At 36.2% G+C, this 24,404-nt stretch overlaps 1 protein-coding gene across 3 annotated transcripts in view; it reads right to left on the bottom strand.

The window, feature by feature from the left end:
- Positions 1 to 24,404, bottom strand: part of ESF1 (ESF1 nucleolar pre-rRNA processing protein homolog) — a 74,796-nt gene that overhangs the window by 1,132 nt on the left and 49,260 nt on the right. For all 3 annotated transcript variants that reach the window (XM_039219103.1, XM_039219101.1, XM_039219102.1), the window contains exons 10-13: positions 14,960 to 15,081; positions 10,710 to 10,797; positions 2,751 to 2,833; positions 681 to 827 (exon numbers count right to left, since the gene is read on the bottom strand). In XM_039219103.1, coding sequence (XP_039075034.1) covers positions 681 to 827; positions 2,751 to 2,833; positions 10,710 to 10,797; positions 14,960 to 15,081 — 440 coding nt within the window. The remainder of the gene's footprint in view (positions 1 to 680; positions 828 to 2,750; positions 2,834 to 10,709; positions 10,798 to 14,959; positions 15,082 to 24,404) is intronic.

The following is a 24,404-nucleotide window of genomic DNA, read 5'->3' as shown; positions in this document are numbered from 1 at the left end:
TAGGGAAAAGAGGGAGTGATGGAAACAAGAGGTATAGCAATGAAAAAGGTATGGCCTACTGCAGTGGCCACTGTACATAGTGATATGACGTGACATGAACCTGCTAAATTTCAATCAAGTTTGAGTATGCATATCTTTCTCACTGTGAGCATCACACTGCAGGTCACTGTAACGTTAAAAGCTAGGTATTTTTGGTGCAATAGGGCTACCAAAAGACAAGCCAATACTGCACCTGGTACTCAGCTACATAAGCAGTGATTTGATCCACGCTGGGATGAACTGGCTGTTTTGGACTAAAAGATGGTAGCTTTGGCTCTGCTATGGGCCCTTAAAACATTTCAGGCTAACTCTGGTTGTGCTCAGTGCTCCTCTCCAGTGCTGACTTTATTTTTTTTTTAATTATTATTTTTTTAATGTTTTATCTATTTTTGAGAGATAGAGACAGCATGAACAGGGGAGGGTCAGAGAGAGAGGGAGATACAGAATCTGAAGACAGGCTTCAGGCTCTAAGCTAGTTGTCAGCACAGAGCCCGATGCTGGGCTCGGACCCACGAAGCGTGAGATCATGGCCTGAGCCGAAGTCAGAGGCTCAACTGACTGAGCTACCCAGGCACCGCTCAAGAACTGACTTTAAATTCAATACCAGCCATAAGAAGCTAATGACTTTTGTCCCTTGTTACCTCAAAGTCATCCTCTAATAATTCCTTCTTTTTCATCAGCAGTTTTTTCTTCTTTTTGCTTAGATTCTGATGCTCTACAATCTTATTGTAATTGAAGTGTTTCTTGCTCTCTTCCTCCTCATCCATCATGAGCAGAGCCATTTCAGCCTGTTGAGAGAAAAAAAAGATACACAACATCACAACATACAACAGTGCTTTTTTTTCCCCCAAGCAGAAGATGGGGCACAGATATCCCCTCTGGGAAAGGAGAACCCGGTCATTAATGCTCTGGAACAACATGTGTCATCTATAAACTGATTGTGGATTACCAAAACTCATAAAGAAACCCGAAGATCTTTATAGAGCAACAAGGTAAAATTTTTTAGATGCATCATCAAGAGGAATTCTGAGAAAGGTGAAAGTTTATATTTAAAAGCCAGACATTTCACTTATTATAACTGGTTAATAGGCTGTAGGAGAGTCCCCAAATCCCCCAAATAAATATTTCTCGTTTTCACTTTGTTCTTTTTGTGACACAAACTACTCTTTCCAAATATGTGCTTCAACAGCAAGGTATTTCTTCTTTCTTTTTCTTCTTTTACTTTTACTTTTTTAACACTGATACATTTCTATAAAGGCAGGATCTTAATATTTGCTTCTGAAATCTATTATGTCTGTTTCCGATAAACAGTGGCATTTTCTACTAACCATGGGATTAAACATGAAATCTTGAGGAACTGAGTAAACAAACCATGTGTACTAGAGAAAATATGCTGCCAGGCTTTTGTGAATGATCCTATACTCCCATTTAAATTGCTTTAATTTCCTTTGACTTTCCTCACTGGCACCTTCAGTTGGCTTTCTTTTTTAAAGTCACTTTCAACAAAAGAAAGATTTTCTTTGTGCTTCTTTATGAGCATTACTGTTATGTGCAATAAATGGAGGATAGAAGAGATGCATTATGGTACAGAGTTTCGGTGACCAGTCGGGCTCACTCCCAGGCAGTAACATGAACATCAGTCATACAGACACTGTTGACTCCAATTCCTACCTCAACAAAAATTAATACATGTGAATCTGCACCATGGGTCTTTGGAGTCACTGAAACATAAGGGTCACTGTATTTTCAAGTAAGATTTTACTTTTATACATTAAATTTATGTTCGTTACGTAATGAGAACTTAGCACTTGACAACACAAAAGCAGAGTCTGAATTATAGGACAGATTTGGATTGAATTAAAACTTACGGCAATATTATTTTAAGGTTTTAATAGTAGCGTTTTTGGTCTTAGTTACAGTAAGAATTAAAAAAAATTTTACTGTTTATTTTTGAAAGACAGAGCGAGCAAGTGAGCCAGACAGTGAACAGGGGAGGGGCAGAGAGAGGGAGACACAGAATCCAAAGCAGGCTCCATACTCTGAGCTGTCAGCACAGAGTCTGATGTGGGGCTCAAACCCACAAACCGCAAGATCATGACTTAAGCCAAAGTCAGACGCTTAACCAACTGAGCCACCCAGGTGCCCCAGAGTAAGAATTTTTAATAACGTGTTATTTTCCTCTTAATCAAAGAGGGGCATGCCTTAGGTTTGGCATAAATTTCAACTTTGTACTAGCTGGAAAAACGTTTGGGAAAAAGGTTGTACTTAAAAACTTCACTGCTAAAATATTTAATTAATGTGTTTTATAACTTAGTAATATTGTTATATTTTATATCTTGCTTTTTATACTTTATGTTTATATTTTATATTTTATTTTTTAAGTTATATTTTTATTAGGGACACTAGAAACTCATGTAGACAACTTCATTTAAATTGTACATATCAATTATCCACTAAGCATGTAAGAATCATGTTTTGGGGCGCCTGGGTGGCTCAGACGGTTAAGCATCTGACTTCAGCTCAGGTCATGATCTCACGGTTCATGGGTTCGAGCCCGGCGTTGGGATCTGTGCTGATGGCTAGCTTAGAGCCTGGAGCCTGTTTCGGATTCTGTGTCTCCATCTCTCTATGACCCTACCCTGTTCATGCTCTCTCTCAGAAATAAATAAAGCATTAAAAAAAAAAAAAAAAAAAGAATGATCATGTTTTACCTTTTGTCTTTCTATTTCAGCTTCTTCCATTGGAGATGTGCCATCTTTTGTAGATTTCATTGATTTTTTCTTTTCTTTTATACCTGTCACAACAAATCAACACAGAAGGGGGGAAAACTGTAAGACTATTCATAACCTTCTGTTAATGCTAGGAAAAAAAAAAAGCAAGATATCTAGGGATAATGTTATTAATAAATGTATAGAAACTAAAGACAGTAAAAAAATATTAATGAGTGATGACTATAGATGTGAATAAAATAAATACATCAGAATGAGGTGAATGAATATTATAAAGAAGGAATTTCTTCTGAATGTAATATATGATTACATCATTAACTAAAAAAGAAAAATCACAAGATCATTTTAATAGATATAGAATATGCATTTGATATTCAACATCCATTCACAAAACAGAACAGTGTAGCTTAGTATTTAATAAAATGCAGCACCATGTATCACTGGGAAAAGAAGGGATTACTGAATAACTAGTACTGGGCAACTTACTTTATTCTGGGTAAAATACTGAGTTACAGCATCATCTTATAATGTACAGGAAAATAATGCAGATGGATTAAAGAGTTAAACATTAAGGGGGGAGAGGGAATAACATCTAAGAGAAATTCAGGAGAACAGTTATCAGACCTTAAATAGAAGAAATATATTCTTAGCATAAGAACAATAGAAGAAATAATACACAAAAATGTGATTTTAGTATATAAACACTTAAAATTTCTGTATATAAAAAAGTCATCTGGAAAATGAAACAGACTGGATCTTTGGTTAACTTACTAGTGCTATTATTGGGGAAAACTATTTATGGTAAAAATGGCTCCTTATTGGCACCCTGCTTATATTTCTAGGGACTCAGGGACTTCTGGAGACGACAAGTTGTTAGATGAGATGTTTTCATCCTGAGTAACAGGCAGTCATACATAGCAATTAAAGGCACTGTACCACACTTTGTTGTGGCAGTTTGGGCCTGTGTCCTTGTCTGTAAAAATGGGGATTATAATAACAGTACCTACTTCATGGGTTACTGTGAGGACTAAATAAATTAGTAAATGTGAAGAGGTCAGTTAATAGCTAACACATAGTGCTATAAAGTGCTTCCTATTATTGTTATGATAGTCTGACTACAAATACATAAGATGTCCTGGGCTCCTTGGTGATCATGCTGATGCCTGATTTTTTTCTTCCTATTTTGCATCTGTTGGCGTGAGAGAGATGCAAAGGGAATTGGTGTCAGGGTACTGAAGTATGAAACACTAGTGTAATGAGAAAGGTCATTCAGAATCTACAAAGACATGTTCTGTTGCTCTAGGGTGTTATTACATAATGCCAATCTTTTCTGAACTGCTGAATACGGTCTTCTTTGGCTAAGTTGTGTTCTGTAGTTCCAACTAAGAGAAACCAATGGTTTCTAAGCTCACATAGCACTTACTATTGTGATAGGCAGTAGCACTGTTCTCTTCAATTTATATATATGAACTAATTTAATCCTTGCAACAAAGCTAATAGGTAGATTCTATTATTTGTTATAGTCTTCATTCTGTGGATGAGGAAACCAAAGCACTGAGAGATTAAGTAATTCTCTCAAGTTTAGTAAGTGAAGGAACCATGATTTAAACCTGAGCAGTCCAGCTCAGGCTCTCTACTGTTAATTACTAAGCTACACTCCTTCACTATCAAATGTCATTCTCCTTCTAACAACTCTTTCCATTTAAACTGCATTTTGTGGGGCGCTTGGCTGGCTCAGTTGGTTAGGCATCCGACTTTGGCTTAGGTCATGATCTCACAGTTTGTGGGCCTGAGCCCTGAATTGCTGCATCGGCCTTGGTGCTAACAGCTTGGAGCCTGCTTTGGATTCTGTGTCTTCCTCTCTCTCTCTGCCCCTTCCCTGCTCCTCAAAAAAATTATAAATAAAAATAAAAAATAAAAAAATAAACATAAAAAAATGCATCTTGTTGTGAAATACTAAAATAAAATTTACATAACATGGTTGAATAACTACAGCTAATGAGGGATAACAGGAAAAACAAAGCCTAAAGTGGAGAGAGGCTTTAGAAACTGCTCCATGTGCATGAAGTCCCTGTTGTACTTGTGCAGCCATACCTAGCTGACAGAAAATGCCAGCATAAAAGTGCTGCTTGGGTTCACCCCTCAGTGCTACCAAGGCATCTGTCTACACTTCCAGGAAGAAGTATTTGAAGACACCCCTTCTTCCTAAAGTGAAGATCTTTATTGTTCCGGTCTCAAATGTTCTCCAGGAAATGATGTATCTACTTTCAGATTGTAACATTTTCTCTATTTTAAAGTATGTGTATCTATATATCTATATCTATATGAACATCATCAGGGTTTTACTTTCTTAGGGTTTGACTTCCACACCCTAAGTTTACCTCTACTCCTATGTTCTCAAGGCAAGAGTTCCTTTTGAAGTAAATGGACAAGTGATGTACACAGAAGATCATTCTGTGGTAGGAAAAAAACAGGCTGTATATGATTAATACACAAAGGAGATAAAGATCTTCCTAACAACTGTGGGAAATAATTTCAAAGAACCCACAACGAACTGTTCCAGATTTTATAACAACCTGGTGAAAAGTCATAAAAATAAACTTGAAAGAAAGATTGTAGCAAAGCAGGAAAAAAGAATTTTCAAAATGGTCAGGGCTGAAAATGATATCCAATTTTAGCATGATGAAAATTTTTTTGTTCACAAAGAACTTACTCTGCTGGCCTGAACTGTTTAGTCAGAAGAAAAATAATGTGTAGAGATCCTTCCTGCACTGTTGCACTGTTAACAAGATCATATTAAGAGAATACATCTTAATTTAGAAAAAAAAAAACATTTTTTTTCCTCCTTGGAAAATTTTCAGACCTAAGTCATTTAAGAGTACGAGGGAAATGAAAGTCCCTGTTCTGAAATGTTATATTTGTTTTTAGTAAACTTTCTGGCAAGTAAGAAACCACATGTCCTGGGACTGCTGTGAAAAGTACATATGTATGATTCTAATACACTGACAGAGATTCGAAATCAGATGTTAACTTCAAAAAATAAATCTAAATAATCCTTACTGAGGCTACTATCTCTGTAAGCAAAGAAATGTAACAGAATACATCTATGTAAAAGGATTTGTTACAAAAAATTTGACCTGTAAAAGGAATATCTGTAAAGAAAATTTCATATTCCATTACTTGGAATGTCTGGGAAGTGTTCTCATAAAAAGCTTCCTCCAGAGGGTTTAGCTGAGTACTTCTTAGGAGAATAGTTAAAAGAATTCACTGGAGGGCAAATGCGGTCTCAGTACTGACCAGATTGGAGTGATAAAGCCCCCTTGCAATTCACTGTTTTTGTAGCAAGTTCCAAGATTAACAGATACAAGTCTGTCAATCATCCTCTGGACCTGGGCATTCCAGCTTTGCTTGGAAATCCAGCAATTCCCTATATCTACCTCTTATACACATGAGTCCTGGCTCTGGCTTTGGCCTTCACAACGTACTTACAGAGTTACAAAAAGGAAAGAAATCCCATTAAGTACCATTTACCAGTGGTCCTTGGGCAATTCAACTATGTTTTTTGAGTTTCAATTTACTCATCTGTAAAATGGGCTGAAGTCTGGATTAGAAGACAGAATGCATATAAAATCATTTTAAAACTGTAAGCCAACATATGCAAGCAGCATATAAGCACTCGTCATTCTGCTTGAATGAATCAAGTATGTATACCATATTATTAGATGTTCATGGTAGTCTATTGTTGATCAAATATTTAGGTTGTCAAGACAAAGGTATGTTTTAATAGGGTATATTTACATGTGATGTACTTTATTTCACTACTACTTATTAAAAAAGGTCTTATTAAAGAGCTTATGCAATTAGATAATAAACAAATTTTTCCAATTCAGTCGAAACCTTAACAACACAGAAGTTAGGGGCACTGACCTGTCCCTTCCTATTCCCCCACATGGGTGAAAATCCATACATACCTTTTTTAAAAAAAATTTAAAAAATGTTTCGAGAAACAGAAACAGAGCACAAGCAAGGGAGGGGCAGAGAGAGAGAGAGACAGAGAATCCGAAGCAATCTCCAAGCTCTGAGCTGTCAGCACAGAGACCAATGCAAGGCTCGAACTCAAACTGTGAGACCGTGAACTGAGCTGAGGTCAGACACTTAACTGACTGAGCCACCCAGGCAGCCCTATACCTTCTAATAGCCTACTGTCTACTAGACAGAGACCTTATCAATAACATAAAGAGTTGATTAACACATATTTTGTATATTTGGTTTTTTAATTTTTTATATAATTTTTTAAATATTTTTTATTTATTTCTGAGAGAGAGACAGCATGAGCAAGGGAGGGTCAGAGAGAGAGGGAAACACAGAATCCGAAGCAGGCTCAGGCTCTGAGCTAACTGTCAGCACAAAGGCCGACGCAGGGCTCGAACCCACAAACCGTGAGATCATGACCTGAGCCAAAGTCATAAGCTTAACAGACTGAGCCACCCAGGCACCCCCATATTTTGTATATTTGTACCTACTACATATTATAGTTTTATAATGAAATAATCCAGAGAAAAGAAATATATTAAGAAAATCCTAAGGAAGAAAAAATACATTTATAGTACTATACTACATTTACAAAAAAAAAATCCAAGTATAAGTGGATTCACAGCTCACATCCATGTTGTTCAAGGGTCAACTGTATTTCGTTTCTAAGAGAAAAAATTAATTTTTAACTCATTCTAGAAATACAGTATATTTTTGAAACTCATTTGATATCAAGTTTGTAGTTTGGAAATAAAATAGAAAAAAATATAGCAGGTTTATAGTGTAGGGGAAAAACAGAAGGAAAAAGTGAGAAAAGATTTCTAGTACTCACACTGGCTCCTAACCCAGCAAAACACCAAGTCTGGCATTAATCAATGAACTCAATTCCACCATATTTTGAAGAGTATGTAAGTTTAGCTCTATGGGATTGCCAAGGGCAAAGGTGTTACAAACGTATCCAAGTCCATCTGGCTTAAAATGTCTCTGTCCTGCTCAACCATAGGGGCTTGAACTATACACCCTTCCAAATACTTATGCTTTTCCTCCTATTCCAGAGCTGCTCCTTCTCAGGTTTTTCAACTTTCTCCCTACCTTCCAAGTAGTACCTTCTCCAGTATGACAGAGTAACAGTACCTTGTGTAAGCTTTATCCAACCTGAGAGCCCAATCCTGCATCCTCTTCTCTTACCAATGCTTTTGACTTTAAGTTCCATGGTTTGAAATACTATTTACATGCTACTGATTCCTAAGTTTATATCTGCACTGACTTCTCAGCTGATCACGCAGACTCCTTTATAAATGTAACCTAATATATCTCAAAGTGATTCTACCCAAAATGGACCTGGTGACCTTACCTCCCACCCAAACCTACTGTTGCTACATTCCTTTCTAACTCACTAAATGGAAGAATATTCTTCTAGAGATTCACAGCAAAAATCTAGAGTTATGCTAAATTTCTTCCTTATTCAAATAAGTCTGCAAGTGTATGTCCAAAATATATCTAGAATTCCATTTACTTTTCTCCTTCCAATTTCATTACTGGCATGCTGTCTAAACCAACATCGCCTCTTGAAAAGCCTGGTCTCCCAGCTCGTACCAATGTCTTTTTTTCAATCTGTTCTCTTCACAGGAACCAGAATACATACCAGATCATGTCACGTTCTTGCTTAAAGGCCTTCAGTGGCTTCCTGCTGTCAGGAGAGTAAAATCCAAATGTGTTGCCATGACACAACGCCACATAGGGCTGATCCTGTGTCCCAGCCTGGCCTCATATCAAACTCCTCTGACCATTTTCCAGCCACATTGGGTCTTTCAACACAAGTTCTTTCTCACCTCACAGCCTTTCTACCTACTTTTCCCTTGTTTGCAATGCTCTTTATGCTTAACTTCTTATTCTACAGGTCTTAGCCAAATGTCACCACCTTGGGAAAGCCTTTTTTGCCTCCTGTGTCTAAAGTAAACTACTCTTCCTTCCTCCAAGTTTTATCCTCTATATTACCCTATTTTCTTTAAAGTTTATTTATTTGAGAGGGGGAGAGAGAGAGAGAAAGAACAGGGAAGGGGAAGACAGAGAGGGAGAGAAAATCCCAAGCAGGTTTTGTGCTGTGAGTGCAGAGTGGGGCTCAAACCCACAAACCATGAGATCATGACCTGAGCCAAAATCAAGAGTCAGGCACTTAACCAACAGAGCCACCTAGACACTGCCTTACCCTATTTTCTTTAAAACACTGACCATATTCTTATAATATTCTTATGTGTTTACCTGTTTAGCATGTCTTAATACTACCATAGATTTCCCAAGAAATGTAACCTTGCTTGTATTATTACTGCTGTATCTCTAGCCTAGCAGAATGTCCAGCACCTAGTAGGTAATACTTACTGATAGAATGAATAAACAAACATGGCAAGATACCATTTTTTCATCCTAAAATTTATGTAAAAAAAAAATTCTGTTTTTCTTTTTCCTTTAAAGAAACAACTTCAACCCAGATTACTCTCAGAATATATTCTGAAATCAAAAGTATATTGAAAGCAAACAAATTTTATCTTACTTTTCTTTGGAACTTCTGCTACTACCTTTAGAGAGTTTATTCACAATTTACATGTGCTGATTCCAAGACACGAGCCACCCCAAGCCATCAAACAATTTAACTTACTCTTTGAATCCTGCCCTGAGTTCTACAATCTGACCAGACTGTACATGCCAAATGAAGCACTTTGGAATGAGAACAAGGAAACTATAATGCTTTGCATTTCTCCGTTATAAACTTGGCTTTCTGAGTTCAGAGTATAAGGTTAAAATCCATCATCTTCTAGAAATGACCGCTCAGGTATGATAAAAAGCAGAATATGCTAAGTTTCCATTTCCCTTTCCAATTCCTAAGAATCTGACATCCTATAATAGACTTAATTCATCTTGATCTCCTTTTTCATCAATAAAATGTCAGTGCTAAAAGGCTGTAACAACCAGGAAATAATTTTGAACAATTTTGACTTTCCTGTTGAGAACTATTCTGGCCACTAGTTACCAGGGACAAGAAGCAGGGAAACTTCATCAAATCCTTCTCTTTACAATGCCAGCTTGGAGTTGCTCCAGGAGCAAGCCTTTTGGAGTTTGTGTGTGTGGTATTCCGATCAGGAAAAAGCCAAAATGCATGAGAACAAATGGAAAATGCTTACAGTAGTCTCTGCACTGCCTTGTCTATGTATGACCTGACCTTTACCACACACATTTACACATACCAAAAAAGTAAGAATGAAAGCATTCAGGAAAGAATGAGCAGTGCATAAGTAATGGAAATAAAGCTCCTTGGATATAGGAAATCAAATACCAGATAGTTTAGTCATCCAAGGTAAAAAGGAAGGAAGCTGGCTTTCATCTACAATGATGAAGCAGGATAAATATAAAAATGGATAAAATAGAACATAGATGTTTTTGTATATTTGAGCAGAAAAGCTTTCATACTACACCACCATGTAAAAATTAAAATAAATTTATATATACTTCCACATAAACAAATTTATTTCACATTGTCACTATTTCACAGCCTTTGTAATGACCTAGAGTAGATGTGTCATAAAAAAGCAGTGAAAACACAGAAGATGATTTCCTTTCCCCTTATCCTTTTATAGTCAATCTGTCTACAAGGAAATTTCCAAAAAAGAGATCCCTAGTAAACCATTAAATCAATCACATCACCAAAAGCTTCCTATAATGAAATTATTCATATGTTGACCTTTCGTAACTGGATAGATGTTTATACCCCAAAGGACAGACCTGCATACAGTCACTAAAAGAGTGACACAAATTCTAGGAATTTTAAGACATTATGAGTCATTTACACTATTTCTACCCATGTCACCTTTCTTCTTTAAATTCCAATTAAAACTCAAATGTGGGCTGGCTTACCTAATTTTGTAATTTCTTCAGCAAAATATGGGTCATTCAAATCAACATCGGAGGGAAGTTCATCTTCACTGGCTTCTTCAGCAAGAGCCTTAATGTTGAATATAAAAATACATAGTTTATTACAAGAACCATGAGGAAAAAATCCTATCTTTTTTTCTTTTTTTATATAAGTATTATTTGTTTTAATTTAAATTCAAGTTAGTTAACATATCGTGAAATTTCATCACTTATATAAACACCCAGTGCTCATCTCAAAAAGTGCCCTCCTTAATGCCCATCAACCCATTTAGCCTATCTCCCCACCCACTTCTCCTCCAGCAATTGTCAGTTTGTTCTCTGTATTTAAGTTTCTTAGGGTTTGTTTCCCTTTCTGTTTTAATCTTATTTTTCCTTCCCTTTCCCTGTGTTCGTCTGTTCTATTTCTTAAATTTCACATCAGTGAAATCATAAATTTGTATTTTTCTGACTTATTTTGCTTAGCATAATATACTCTAGTTCCATCCATGTTGTGGCAAATGGCAAGATTTCATTCTTTTTGATCACTGAGTAACATTCTATTTTGTGTGTATACATAGATCTATAAATATGTATACTACATCTTATTTCTTTTCAGTCAAGTAGTTCAATCTAGAATTAAACCAGTTTTAAAATTAGTTTGTAAAATAACTCCCATCTGTGTCATTCTTTTGTTTGCTCAACAAATATTTATGGAATATTTAACAAATGCATAAAACTATGTCGGGTTGTTGAAAGAAGTGAAAGTTATCAGATACATGGTTTCTGTCTTTAAAAATGTTATAATCTGGCACCTGGGTGGCTCAGTAGGTTAAGCATCTAACTCTTGATTTTGACTCAGGTCACAGATCTCACGGTTTGTGAGTTCAAGCCTGGTGTTGGGCTCTGCGCCACCTGTGTGGAGCCTGCTTGGGATTGTCTCTCTCTCTTTCTCTGTGCCTCCCCGACTCACACTCTTTCTCTCTCTCTCTCAAAATAAATAAATTGATTAAAAAATCATAAAACAAATAAAAATTTTACAATCTATAAAAAAATCCAGACATGTAAACAGACACATAAGTTAGTATTAGCAGTTTAAGACAGGAAGTACTAGAAGAGGCAAAAATGAAATGATACAGACATTCAAAAGAGAACACTTTTATGTGGGTGACGAGTGAAGAGGTGGCTTTATCTCTCACAAAATTGATAAATGGCAGTGACTACCAACAGCTTGAATTTATACATTGTGGAATATCATTTAAATAATTATTTATAACAATTTATTTGCTGGGTAAAGAATGTGATTTTTTTATTATGAAAATTATAACATATACAAAAGTAGTAAGGAAAGTTTAATGAAGCCCCTGTTCTTATCAGTTTTAGCAATTATTTTGTTATGTCTATAATCCACTCTTGAAAACTCTTTGGCTATTTTTAAGCAAATGTGTTGGTTAATATTTTTCCTAATCAAATTTGAACAGACTATCTATTAAATTAGAATACTTAAATTAAAATCAAGCCTATAAGGGGCGCCTGGGTGGCTTAGTCGGTTAAGCGTCCGACTTTCACTCAGGTCATGATCTCGCGGTTCGTGGGTTCGAGCTCCGCGTCGGGCTCTGTGCTGACTGCCAGCTCAGAGCCTGGAGCCTGTTTCAGTCTGTGACTCCCTCTCTCTCTGACCCTCTCCTGCTCACGCTGTCTCTCTCTCTCTCTCTCTCTCCTAGAAATAAATAAAAAACATTAAAAAAAAAAATCAAGCCTATAAAATAAGTAGGACATATGTGAACTGAGGTCAGATAAACCAGATTGAGGCTATCTCCAGGAATCTAAAAAAGTGAGTCATTTTACTCTCTCTCTCTCTCTCTCCTAGAAATAAATAAAAAACATTAAAAAAAAAAATCAAGCCTATAAAATAAGTAGGACATATGTGAACTGAGGTCAGATAAACCAGATTGAGGCTATCTCCAGGAATCTAAAAAAGTGAGTCATTTTAACAAAAAAATTTAGACTACATATTGTTAAACATTATCCTGCATCCTAAAGACGACTCATCAAGCCCTAAAAAGTATTCATTTTGATATTCATATCCGTTTAAGAATAAGAGCTTCTATGAATTTTTTTTAATCAAACTCTTAAAATAGATTCAGTAGTATTAAAAGACTTCTAACAAAGAGAATATGGAATAACACATATCTATTCACATATTTCTTCAACTGTTTTTAGATTTAAACTTTAGCGGCACCAACTATTGCATATAAACACATTTTCATTTCTTCAATATATAACTTCAATATATATATTGAAGAAATATATATTTCTTCAATAATAACTTTTCAATGTCAAAACTGAAGTCACAGCAAGGAAAAGGGGTAAAATATTTTTAACATGAAGGAAATTCTTGAAATTCCTCTGTATATGAGAACCTGTGGATGGAAAGGATCTGCTAGAATCCAGCACTGATCCAGTATAGAACAGTGCACCTAGAACAAAATGGCACTCAACAAATATTTTTATTTTTTTTTAACTTTTATTTATTTTTGAGAGTCAGAGAGACAGAGCACGAATGGGGGGAGGAGCAAAGAGAGGGAGACAAAGAATCTGAAGCAGGCTCTGGGCTCTGAGCTGTCAGCATAGAGCCTGACACAGGGCTCGAACCCACGGACAGTGAGATCATGACCTGAGTAGAAGTCGGACACTTAACTGACTGAGCCACCCAGGCGCCCCTCAACAAATATTTTTAATGGTAGTAATAAAATGATTCCAGGCTAAGCCCAATGAAGAAGAGAAAGAGTAAAAGCACACGATAAGCTCAAAGTGCCCAGCAAATGAAAATAGAAGAGAATAGCTACTAACGGTCTCAGAAACAAGTGACTACTTTATTGACCCAAAAAAGACCCACTTATAAGTTTTACAGTACACGGATGGCTTAATAACTTGTGAAATTATTCCATTTAGAAGATATTTTACTTCCTGCTTAGTTTTAAAAGAAGTTCTAAGGAAGAGGGGGGACAGGGCTCTTACCCTTTTCCTCATTTTATTATCTACTTCTAGAAACACTGACTAAATAGAGGAGCATTAAAAATCCCTCCAGTGCATCATTCAATTTTGCAGCCCTCTATCTTCACAAGCACTGAAAGTCACAGCTGCTTATGTAGTATATATAGAGAATACCATATAGTATAAAGGACACTGGAGTGAGAGACCTGGATTCTGGTCTCAGCTTTGGCCGTTAATTAGCTGTGTTTCTACAGATGAATCACTTAATTTTCAACAACTATAAAGCATTAGGGTTGAACTAGAACTAACTTTTAAGATTACTAAAGTTGCAAAATTCTGTGATTACTGATACTATCTTAAGGCACTAACTGTACTGCTAGAATGCTACATTTCAGTGATAAGAAAGCATTTCTGGCAGCAAAAACCATTAAGTTGCCTCTGTTATTATTAAGGACTGAGTGAAAAAGATGTTATCCCCAAATAATGGGAGTCAAATCAAGTTTTTCAAGACAACCTATTAGTACAGAGGAAATATCTTTAATTAAAGAGATTTAATGACAAGATGTTAAAAGATCCATATGATTAATACTGAAAAGTAGGGGTGTCTGGGTGGCTCAGTCGGTTAAGCATCTGACTTCGGCACAGGTCATGATCTTGCAGTTCATGGGTTCGAGCCCCGCATCGGGTTCTGTGCTGGCAGCTCAGAGCCTGGAGCCTGTTTCAGATTCTGTGTCTCCCTCTCTCTGACCCTCCCCTGCTCATGCTCTGTCTCTCTCTGCCTCAAAAATAAAGTATAAAAAAAAATTAAAAAAAAAAAAAATTGTTTAAAAAAATACTGAAAAATGTAAAATGCAGGTTAAGAAATGTAGACAAAAATTCACTCATGTTAAAAATTTCTAAATGTGTATATCCTCAAGTGGAAGAATCTGTATACATATTTCTTTCTCAAAAATAGAAACAGAACCAAACTGTTTTATATGTAGGTATCAGGTAAGCTACCTTTTATTTAGGTAGTATATAAATGTAAAATACTAGAGCACAGTAGTTAAAGTGGCTCTGGGCTTCGATTAGGATTTGTACCTCATTATGTAGCTTTGCAGAAAACACTTATGGTATCGGATTTTCACCTTCTTTCTTAAAATTGTGATAACAAGGCCTACTCTAGTGAGTGGTTATAAGATAACAGATAATGAGCACCTGCTATCTTCTGATAAATGATTGTTGTTCAATAAATATTTACCCAAAAGTATCACTGATACCTTTTGTTTCTTTTTCAGTCTTTTTTTCTCTTTCTTCTTCTCTAAAAATTGTTCCCAAGGGGTCAGTTTATCTTTTCCTTCCAATTTGTTTTTGACCATCTCTTCTGCACTTTCTTTCAGACCTAAGAGAAAACACAAATAGAGTCCAGTTTAAATGTTATTATCTTCATTCAGTTAAAAATGTAATTTACCAAAAAGATCACTTATATATATTTAACAGAGTAATAAAATAAAATGCAATACTGAATTGTGTAACACTCCAAAATCAGAGTAATATAGGATCAACTCATATCAAAGCTATTTCCTAATAGCAAACAATAATAAACTTAACCAAACTAAAATAAATAAGTAAACAAACTCAGTAAGTTGATATACGGTCAAACCACTAACGAAAAACCCTTTATTTAGGTTTACTTCTCTACATTTAATTGCTTTGAGACTCTAAGAAATATCATGGAATAAAATCTTCTCAGGATATAACTACTCATTCATTTTTGATAGCAAATGGTAAGTGGTCTTTAACATAATTATCTCTAATTGCTTGTTGCCCAAATAAAAGACTGCATTCCCTGAAAACTATAGGTGATTATCAAAAATTGATTAGTAAGGCAATCCTTGTTGAAACAGCTCAGGAGGAAATAATACTCATAATCTCTCATCAACCACTGCGAAATACATCCTTAAGAACAAAAAGACAACCAAGTTCTGATCCCACCTTGTATGATTTACCTCTTTCAATGTTGTTATTTGCTCTTGTACTTCATCTCTAAAGGTCTTTATTTCTTATATTCTGCAGTTCCCAATTTGTGTTTCTATGAGGCTTATGTAGTAACTGGACTGAAGTAAGAGTAGGAAAGAAAAAGCCCTGAGGCTGACCTATCCGTTCATGAAGACCCTCACTACTGCCAAAGTAAACGAAATGTGATTACTGGTGTTGTCATTTTTGATAATAATGATGTTTGTTTTATATTATTGTGTTTTTTGGACATCACCATTCAATTTGGGGAGGAGGCAGCTTCAATATTTAGATGACACAATATTCATTTCAGAAAAGCATTAATGGAATGATTCAAAATGTTTTTTAATAATTTTTTTTTAATTTTAATTTTTTAAAACTTATTTCTGAGAAAGAGAGAGAGAGAGAGAGAGAGACTGTGAGCAGGGGAGGGTCAGAGAAAGAGGGAGACACAGAATCTGAAGCAGGCTCCAGGCTCTGAGCTAGCTGTCAGCACAGAGCCTGACGTGGGGCTTGAACCCACGAACCGGAAGATCATGACCTGAACCGAAGTCAGACACTTAACTTACTGAGCCACCCAGGCGTCCCTCAAAATGCTTTCTAATGGAGTCATGGTCAATCCAGATCAGCTTCAGAGATATTTTCTAAATTCTCAGGTGAATACAATCCTAAGGATATAACAATTCTTTTTTTCCCTCTGGTACGCATACTAAGAATAAGAACATACAGCAACTTGCCTAATAACATACAGTTAGGAAGCTACATGATTGTAATTACCTGCTTATTCTCTATCCCATGACCAGATACATCTAAAATGCTGGTCTGACCCAGAGAAAAGAGATGTATATACTGAATAAAAAAAATAAAAAGCTTTGGGCCTCAGGTTCTTTTTCTGGAAAAGGAGGCTGGTCTAGATTTAGAAGCATGCAGCCCTCCTACCCATATATACCTTTTTTTCCCCTGAAAGAAAATACCTGGTAGAAGTCCAAATACATAACAACTAAAAGTAGTGTTTTGGGTCTTGTGCCTCAAAGAACAGCCTGTAACAGCTGGAATAGATGATCTCTAAGGTCCCTTCATTGGTGTTTAAGCCAAGACTTAATCTCCAAATTTCTATGACTTAGAAAAGTATTAAATTATATGCGTACTCAAGGTTATGTAGATTCGTTTTTATGATATACTGCTGGTAAGATCTCTGATTTACTGGATCCCAAATCAGAAACACAACTCTCAATTCAAAGATGTTTCTTATGAGAAAAATACAATTCACTTTACTAACCATTTGTAAGAGAAATGTGAACTGTATAAAAAGATGTCCAGATCTCTGACTGAATCAACAGATACACAGCACTAAGGAATGTAAACTGGGACCCTTATTTGGGAGAAAGCAACAAATCCTGACAAAAGAAGTTGATTTCACTACAAGAAACTCATTTTAGAATGGAGGACACCTTCAGATTGAAAGTAAGGGGATGGAGAAATACATATCATGCTATTGGAAGTCAAAAGAAAGCTGGAGTAGCTATCCTTATATCAGACAAACTGGACTTTAAAGTAAAGACAGTAATAAGGGATGAAGAAGAGCATTATATAATTACAGGGTCTATCCATCAGGAAGAGCTAACAAGTATAAGTGTCTATGCACCGAATATGGGAGCACTTAAATATATAAAACAATTAATCAAAACAGAAACAATCTTATGGAGGAGAATGTGCTAATAGCAGGAGACTTTAATACTCCACTTACAGCAATGGATAGATCAACTAGACAGAAAATCACTAAAGAAACAATGGACTTGAATGACACATTGGACCAGGTGGATTTGACAGATGTATTTAGAACTCTACATCCTGAGGCCGTGGAATTCACTTTCTTCTCAAGTGTGCATGGCACATTCTGCAAGACAGATCACATACTGGGACATAAAGCAGCCCTTAATAAATATAAAAGAACTGAGATCATACCATGCACACTTTCAGATCACAATGCTATGAAACTTGAAATCAATCATAGGATGAAGTCTAGAAAACCTCCAAAAACATGCAACTTAAAGAACACCCTACTAAAGAACAAAAGGGCCAATCAGGCAATTAGAGAAGAAATTTAAAAATATATGGAAACAAATGAACATGTAAATACAACAATCCAAACTCTATGGGATGCGGCATAGGCAGTCCTAAGAGGAAAGTACACTGCAGTCCAGGCCAATTTCAAGAAATTAGAAAAAGTGCAACTACAAAATCTAACAGCGTACCTAAAGGACCTAGGTGGAGAGCAACAAGAGCACCCTTAGGAGAAGAGAAATGACAAAAATCAGGGCAGAAATAAACAATATAGAAACCAAAGAACAGTTGAACAGATCGATGAAACCAAGAGTTGGTTTTTTGAAAATATAAACACAATTGACAAACCTCTAGCCAGGTTTCTCAAAAACAAGAGAGAGATCACTCAAATAGGTAAAATCATGAATAAAAATGGACTTATTACAACCAACCCCTCAGAAAGACAAGCAATTATCAGGAATACCATAAAAAATTATATACCAACAAATTAGACAACTTAGAAGAAGCACACTCACTACCAAAATTCACACGGGAAGAGATAGAAAACCTGAACAGACCCATAGCAAGTGAGTAAATCAAATCAGTAATCAAAAATTTCAGAACAAACAAGAGCCCTGGGCCAGATGGCTTCTCTGGGGAATTCTACCAGACATTTAAAACAGAATTAATACCCATTCTCCTCAAACTATTCCAAAAAACAGAAATCGAAGGAAAACTTCTGGACTCATTTTATGAAGCCATCATCACTTTGATTCCCAAGCCAGACAGACCCAGCAAAAAAGAGAACTACAGGCCAATATCCTGGATGAATACAGACGCAAAAATCCTCAACAAGATACTTGTAAATCGAAATTGGGATGTCCACTCTCACCACTGTTGTTTAACATACTGCTGGAAGTCCTGGCATCGGCCATCAGACAACAAATGAAAATAAAAGGCATCAGAATTGGCAAAGAAGAAGTCAAACTCTCACTTTTTGCAGATGACATGATACTCTACATAGAAAACCTGACAGACTCCACCAGAAGCCTACTAGATCTGATCCATGAATTCAGCAAAGCTGCAGGGTACAAAATCAATGTACAGAAATCGGATGCATTCTTTTTTTTTTTTTAAATATTTTTTTATTTATTTCTAGGAGAGAGAGAGACAGCGTGAGCAGGGGAGGGTCAGAGAGAGAGGGAGACACAGACTCTGAAACAGGCTCCAGGCTCCGAGCCGGCAGTCAGCACAGAGCCCGACGCGGGGCTCGAACCCACAAACCGCGAGATCATGACCCAAGCGAAAGTCGGACGCTTAACCGACTAAGCCACCCAGGCGCCCCTTGGCTGCATTCTTATACACCAATAATTAAGCAACAGAAAGAGAAATCAGGAAACTGATCCCATTCACAATTGCAGAAAAAACCATAAAATACCTAGGAATAAAATCTAACCAAAGATATAAGAGATCTGTATAATGAAAACTATAGAAAACTTATTTCTATACGTTCAAAGGAAATTGAAGAAGACACCAAGAAATGGAAAAACATTCCATCCATTCTCATTGATTGGGAGAATAAATATTGTTAAAATGTCATTACTACCCAAATCAATCTATACATTCAATGCAACCCCAGTCAAAATTGCAACAGCATTCTTTTCAAAGCAGAACTATCCTAAAATTTGTAAGGAACCACCGAAGACCCTGAATAGCCCAAGTAATATGGAAGAAGAAAACCAAAACTGGAAGCATCACCATCCCAGACTTTAGCCTCTACTACAAAGCTGTCATCATCAAGACAGTAAGGTATTGGCACAAAAACAGACACATAGACCAATGGTATGGAATAGAGGAACTCAGATTTGGACCCAAAAGTGTACAGCCAACTAATCTTTGACAAAGCAGGAAAGAGTATCCAATGGAAAAAAGACAGCCTCTTTAACACATGGTGCTGGGAAAACTGGACAGCAACATGCAGAAGAATGAAACTAGATCATTTTCTCACACCATACACAAAAATAAACTCAAAATGGATAAAGGGGACCTGAATGTGAGACAGGAAACCATCAAAACCCTAGAGGAGAAAGCAGGAAACAACGTCCTTGACCTCAACCACAGCAATTTCTTACTTGACACATCTCCAAAGGCAAGGGAATCAAGAGCAAAAATGAACTATTGGGACCTCATCAAGATAAAAAGCTTTTGCACGGCAAAGAAACAATCCATAAAACTAATAGGCAACCCACAGAATGGGAAAAGATAGCTGCAAATGACATTATCAGATAAAGGGCTAGTATCCAAAGTCTATAAGGAACTTCTAAACTCCACACCTGAAAAACAAACAATCCAGTGAAGAAATGGGCAGAAGATATGAACAGACACTTCTCCAAAGAGGACATCCAGATGACCAACAGACACATGAAACGATGCTCAGCATCCCTCCTCATCAAAGAAATACAAATCAAAACCACACTGAGATACCACCTCACGTCGGTCAGTGTGGCTAAAATGAGCAAATCAGAGTACTCTAGATGATGGCGAGGATGTGGAGAAATGGGCACCCTCCTACACTGTTGGTGGGAATGTAAGCTGGTGCAACCCCTCTGGAAAACAGTGTGGAGATACCTCAAAAAATTAACAATAGAACTCCCTTGCTCACACTGTCTCTCTCTCTCAGAAATAAAAAAAACATTAAAAAAAAGAAACGAGTAAATGTGACACAATTTATGAAGCTAAGCCAGCCAAGTTTATAAAGATTAAAAAATTAACAATAGAACTATTCCTCAAAAAATTAACAATAGAACTCCCCTATGACTCAGCAATAGCACTGCTAGGAATGTACCCAAGGGATACAGGAGTGCTGATGCACAGGGGCACATGGACCCCCATGTTCATAGCAGCACTCTCAACAACAGCCAAAACATGGAAAGAACCTAAGTGTCCATCAACGGACAAATGGATCAAGAAGATGTGGTTTATCTATACAATGGAATGCTACATGGCAATGAGAAAGAATGAAATCTGGCCATGTGTAGCAACATGGATGGCACTTGAAGGTGTTTAGCTGAGCAAACTAAGTCAGGCAGAGAAGGACAGATACCATATGCTTGCACGTATAGGAGGATTAGGAGGAACTGAATGGAGGACCATGGGTGAGAAGAAGGGGAAAAATAGTTGGGTAGAGGGAGGGAGGCTAACCATGAGAGACTCTTGAATGCTGAGAAGAAACTGAGGGCTGATGGGGGTAGGGGTGAGGGGAAGGAGGGTGATCGGCATGGAGGAGGACAGTGTGGGAATTAGCACTGGGTGTTATATGGAAACCAAGCTGACAAAAAGCCATTAAAATATTTAAATAAATAAATATCAAACATAAATAAAGAAGTCGATTTCAAATAATAAAATAGCTTTATATAGTATGCCCGTGGGTTAGCATACCATCAGTCTACTCTAATTCTAATGCACGGTATTGTATTATTAGGTAAGATGTTTAAATAATCTTTAAGGTATTCTAGTATAATTTCGTCAAACATTAAGAAAAAATTTATTACTCCAAAATATCAAATTAATATATTTAGAGACTTTTTTTGCCAAAAAATATTGTTTAATTTTGATCCTTGAAACTTAACATGATGCTTAGCATGGTGCTAAGGAAAGTTCCATCTCATTGTCTCTTAAGTAACTAGGACATTGTTTTGATGTGTCTCAATCACTATGAACTTCTACTCCACATGTAGGGTCTTAACCATTTCTGGGAACATGGGTACCTTGAGAATTTAATATAAGTTGTGGAATCTCTCCCTGAAACACTGTATTGGAAACACTTGCACACAGCGGCCAGGGGCTTATGGATACTCAATGCTTCTATATAAGGATCTAAAGGTTTCAGGCAAAGAATTTACAGGTGCAGTAGAGGTCTATGGGAAGATAGGAAGACTGCTCCCATAACTTCAAAACTTATTAGCACTGACATTTGTTGGCTCTATAGCAGGATTCCTCACTTCAGCACTACAGTCGTGTTGGACCAGATAATTCTTTGTTGTGAGAAGCTATCCTGTAATTCTAATGATGTTTATCAATATCTCTGCACTATCCAGTAGATGCCCATAGCCTCAGACATAAAAATCAAAATGTCTCCAGATATTGCCAAATGTCCTTTTGGGAGCGAAATCACCTCTAGTTGAGAACCACTGTTCTAGACAATGATTAGAAGACATTTCTGAAAAGAAGGACTATTTCATTATTTGTATCACAGAAGTTATATATTATTTTATTTGGTACTTGATTTTTCACTTTAGAGTTTTCTTCTAACTAAACCAAAGGCAGCTGAAATCACCTTTTTTTGTATTCCACAATATTTAACATAGTGCCAGACACATAGTAAGTACTTAATAAACACTTAATTGATCTGTCTTGAAGGAGGAATTCATATTTCAAGCCAACTGTTTGATCTTGTAACTTTGGAACATATTCTCTCCAACAGAAAATAAATCAAAACTTGAGGATATAAATAAATGGCCTTTAACCCAAAGTGGTCTGGGTGTGTGTGTTTAAGGATCTATAGCTATAAAAAATTCATGAAATATAATTCTCAGAAAATATTTTAAACACTTTTTTTTTGGTATTTAGTTTGTTTATAACAACAAAGAAATAGTTATCTTCAGTTAAATATAGTCTGTAATTTTTTTTTGCCTGGCTCTCACTTAATACACCAAATGTGTATTAAGTAGAATGACAAACACATTGCAGCGAATTAACACAACACCATGATAACTTAAAAATGCTTTGTTCTCATTGTCATCATGAGGTCATTTACATCTTTTGCCACAGATCATAGCTGTTTATGCTCTGGTTCTTAAAAATATGTCCATCCCAGAAGCCTCTTGGCATACGCACAAGAACATTCTTCAGACAGTTTTAGCCTCATTTGAGAGAAGCCACTATGTGACTAAAAAACAACTTCAATATAACTGTTTTTAGTTTTGTACAAATTTGTTGTTAAAAACTTTAAGTGTATAGCTAAGGATTGCTGAACTAGTTAAAAATAACATCAATAATCCTATAAATAAGGGGTAAAAAAACTCTTTCAAAGCCAGCCACAAACACAGATGATTCAATTATGACATTAATTTAAGTATAATCCATTCAGAATTATTTTGGTAGTTTGCATACATACAAAAATACTTTTAAATATACTTTCAAAATCCACTAAAACAAGACTATACATTTCGCCTGACCTTACTCATTTGAAATATCTCAAGTCTTCAAGGGGCAGGACATGAATAGCCTAAATTAACTCACTTAGGTACTATAGTTGGTTTTGTTTATAAAAACAAAGTGCATGTTTTAAGATTTCTTATATAAGTTGAAATGGGCACTTTTTATTTAATTGCGGACTTAGGATCCATTGAGAATATTTATGAACACTTAATGACTCAATCTTTATTTATGGTTCTATGTCTAAAACAAACAAACAATAAAGCACTCAATTCCAAAAGCAGTTTTTAAAATGTAACTGCCTACTACCACTACTACCACCACAGAGGGAACTCCCAACTTGGAATTCACTCTGGGTATAAGGGTTTTAGAGGAAAACCACCAGCCACGTCCTGAGGAAAACAGACATCAAAGGCACCCGTTCAAATTGGCCAGTTATCCTCAATGGGGTAGGCAGAGGAAAGAACACATTTACTTATATAATAGAGGTCATAGGAATACTCGGTCCATATGAGTAATGGGTATCTTACCACTGGTATTTTTTTCTCTACAGTATTCAAGTGATTTATGTACTTAGCAGATCCTCAAAGCATACTGGGTAAGTCAAACTATCAACTTTTGTAATAAGAAACGTAAGATTATGTTCTGAACTTGGTTTAAGACTTGTTCAGAACAAGAAATTATTTAGAACATGTTCAAAATTTGGTTCATTCTTTTGTTTTTTAACTTCTCTAAATCTCTCTTTCTTAAATTCTTACAGTACTATATTCTTTTATTATATAGCATTTATCACAGTTGCAACTTCATATTTGTGTGTTTTCTAAAATTATTATGTTAATGGCTAGCTCCTTTGCTAGCTTGCAGGCTCCATGAAGATAGAGGCCAGAGCTTGTTTCCCCACTGGCCTTGCAAGAGCACCTTGGTGGCTAGTGCAGGACCTAGTATACATACCTAATCAATGTCTGTTGAAAGCAAAGTACAGATGAAAGGATAAACAAGTCAATTTTATTCCCAACCTATAGACAGAGGGCAATAATGCATGAAACTAAAAAGTAAAATAACTAGTTCAGGGAATAATCGTAAACAGTAAGAATTACCAATTAGGCAGAACCGATACAAATGCTCTTTGTATACACTTAAGACTGTTAGAATACTGTTATACCTACTATGTGGAAACAACGTAATAAAAATAAGGATGTGAGGGTATAGGTGAGCAACTTAGACTGGAAATGGCTTCTCCCATAACATTTAATTCTGTATCTCCCAAATTCAATGAGCTATCCATAGAAAATTCCTCCAAAGTATGTACTGAATGAATAAATGTTAATGCTTTTTGTTGTTGCTGAATGTCTAAAAGCTATTTCCATGGGTAGCAACTGTTTTACATTTGTCTTGAATTTGAGCTTATACTCTAAGCTCTTCTAAATCTTTTACTCTCCCTTAAGAGTG

The sequence above is a fragment of the Hyaena hyaena genome, unplaced genomic scaffold (assembly GCF_003009895.1).
Source record: "Hyaena hyaena isolate Hyena2069 unplaced genomic scaffold, ASM300989v1 scaffold_789, whole genome shotgun sequence".
NCBI lineage: Eukaryota > Metazoa > Chordata > Mammalia > Carnivora > Hyaenidae > Hyaena > Hyaena hyaena.
The sequence above is the reverse complement of the archived record's forward strand: the minus strand, read 5'-3'. Positions and strand labels throughout refer to the sequence as shown.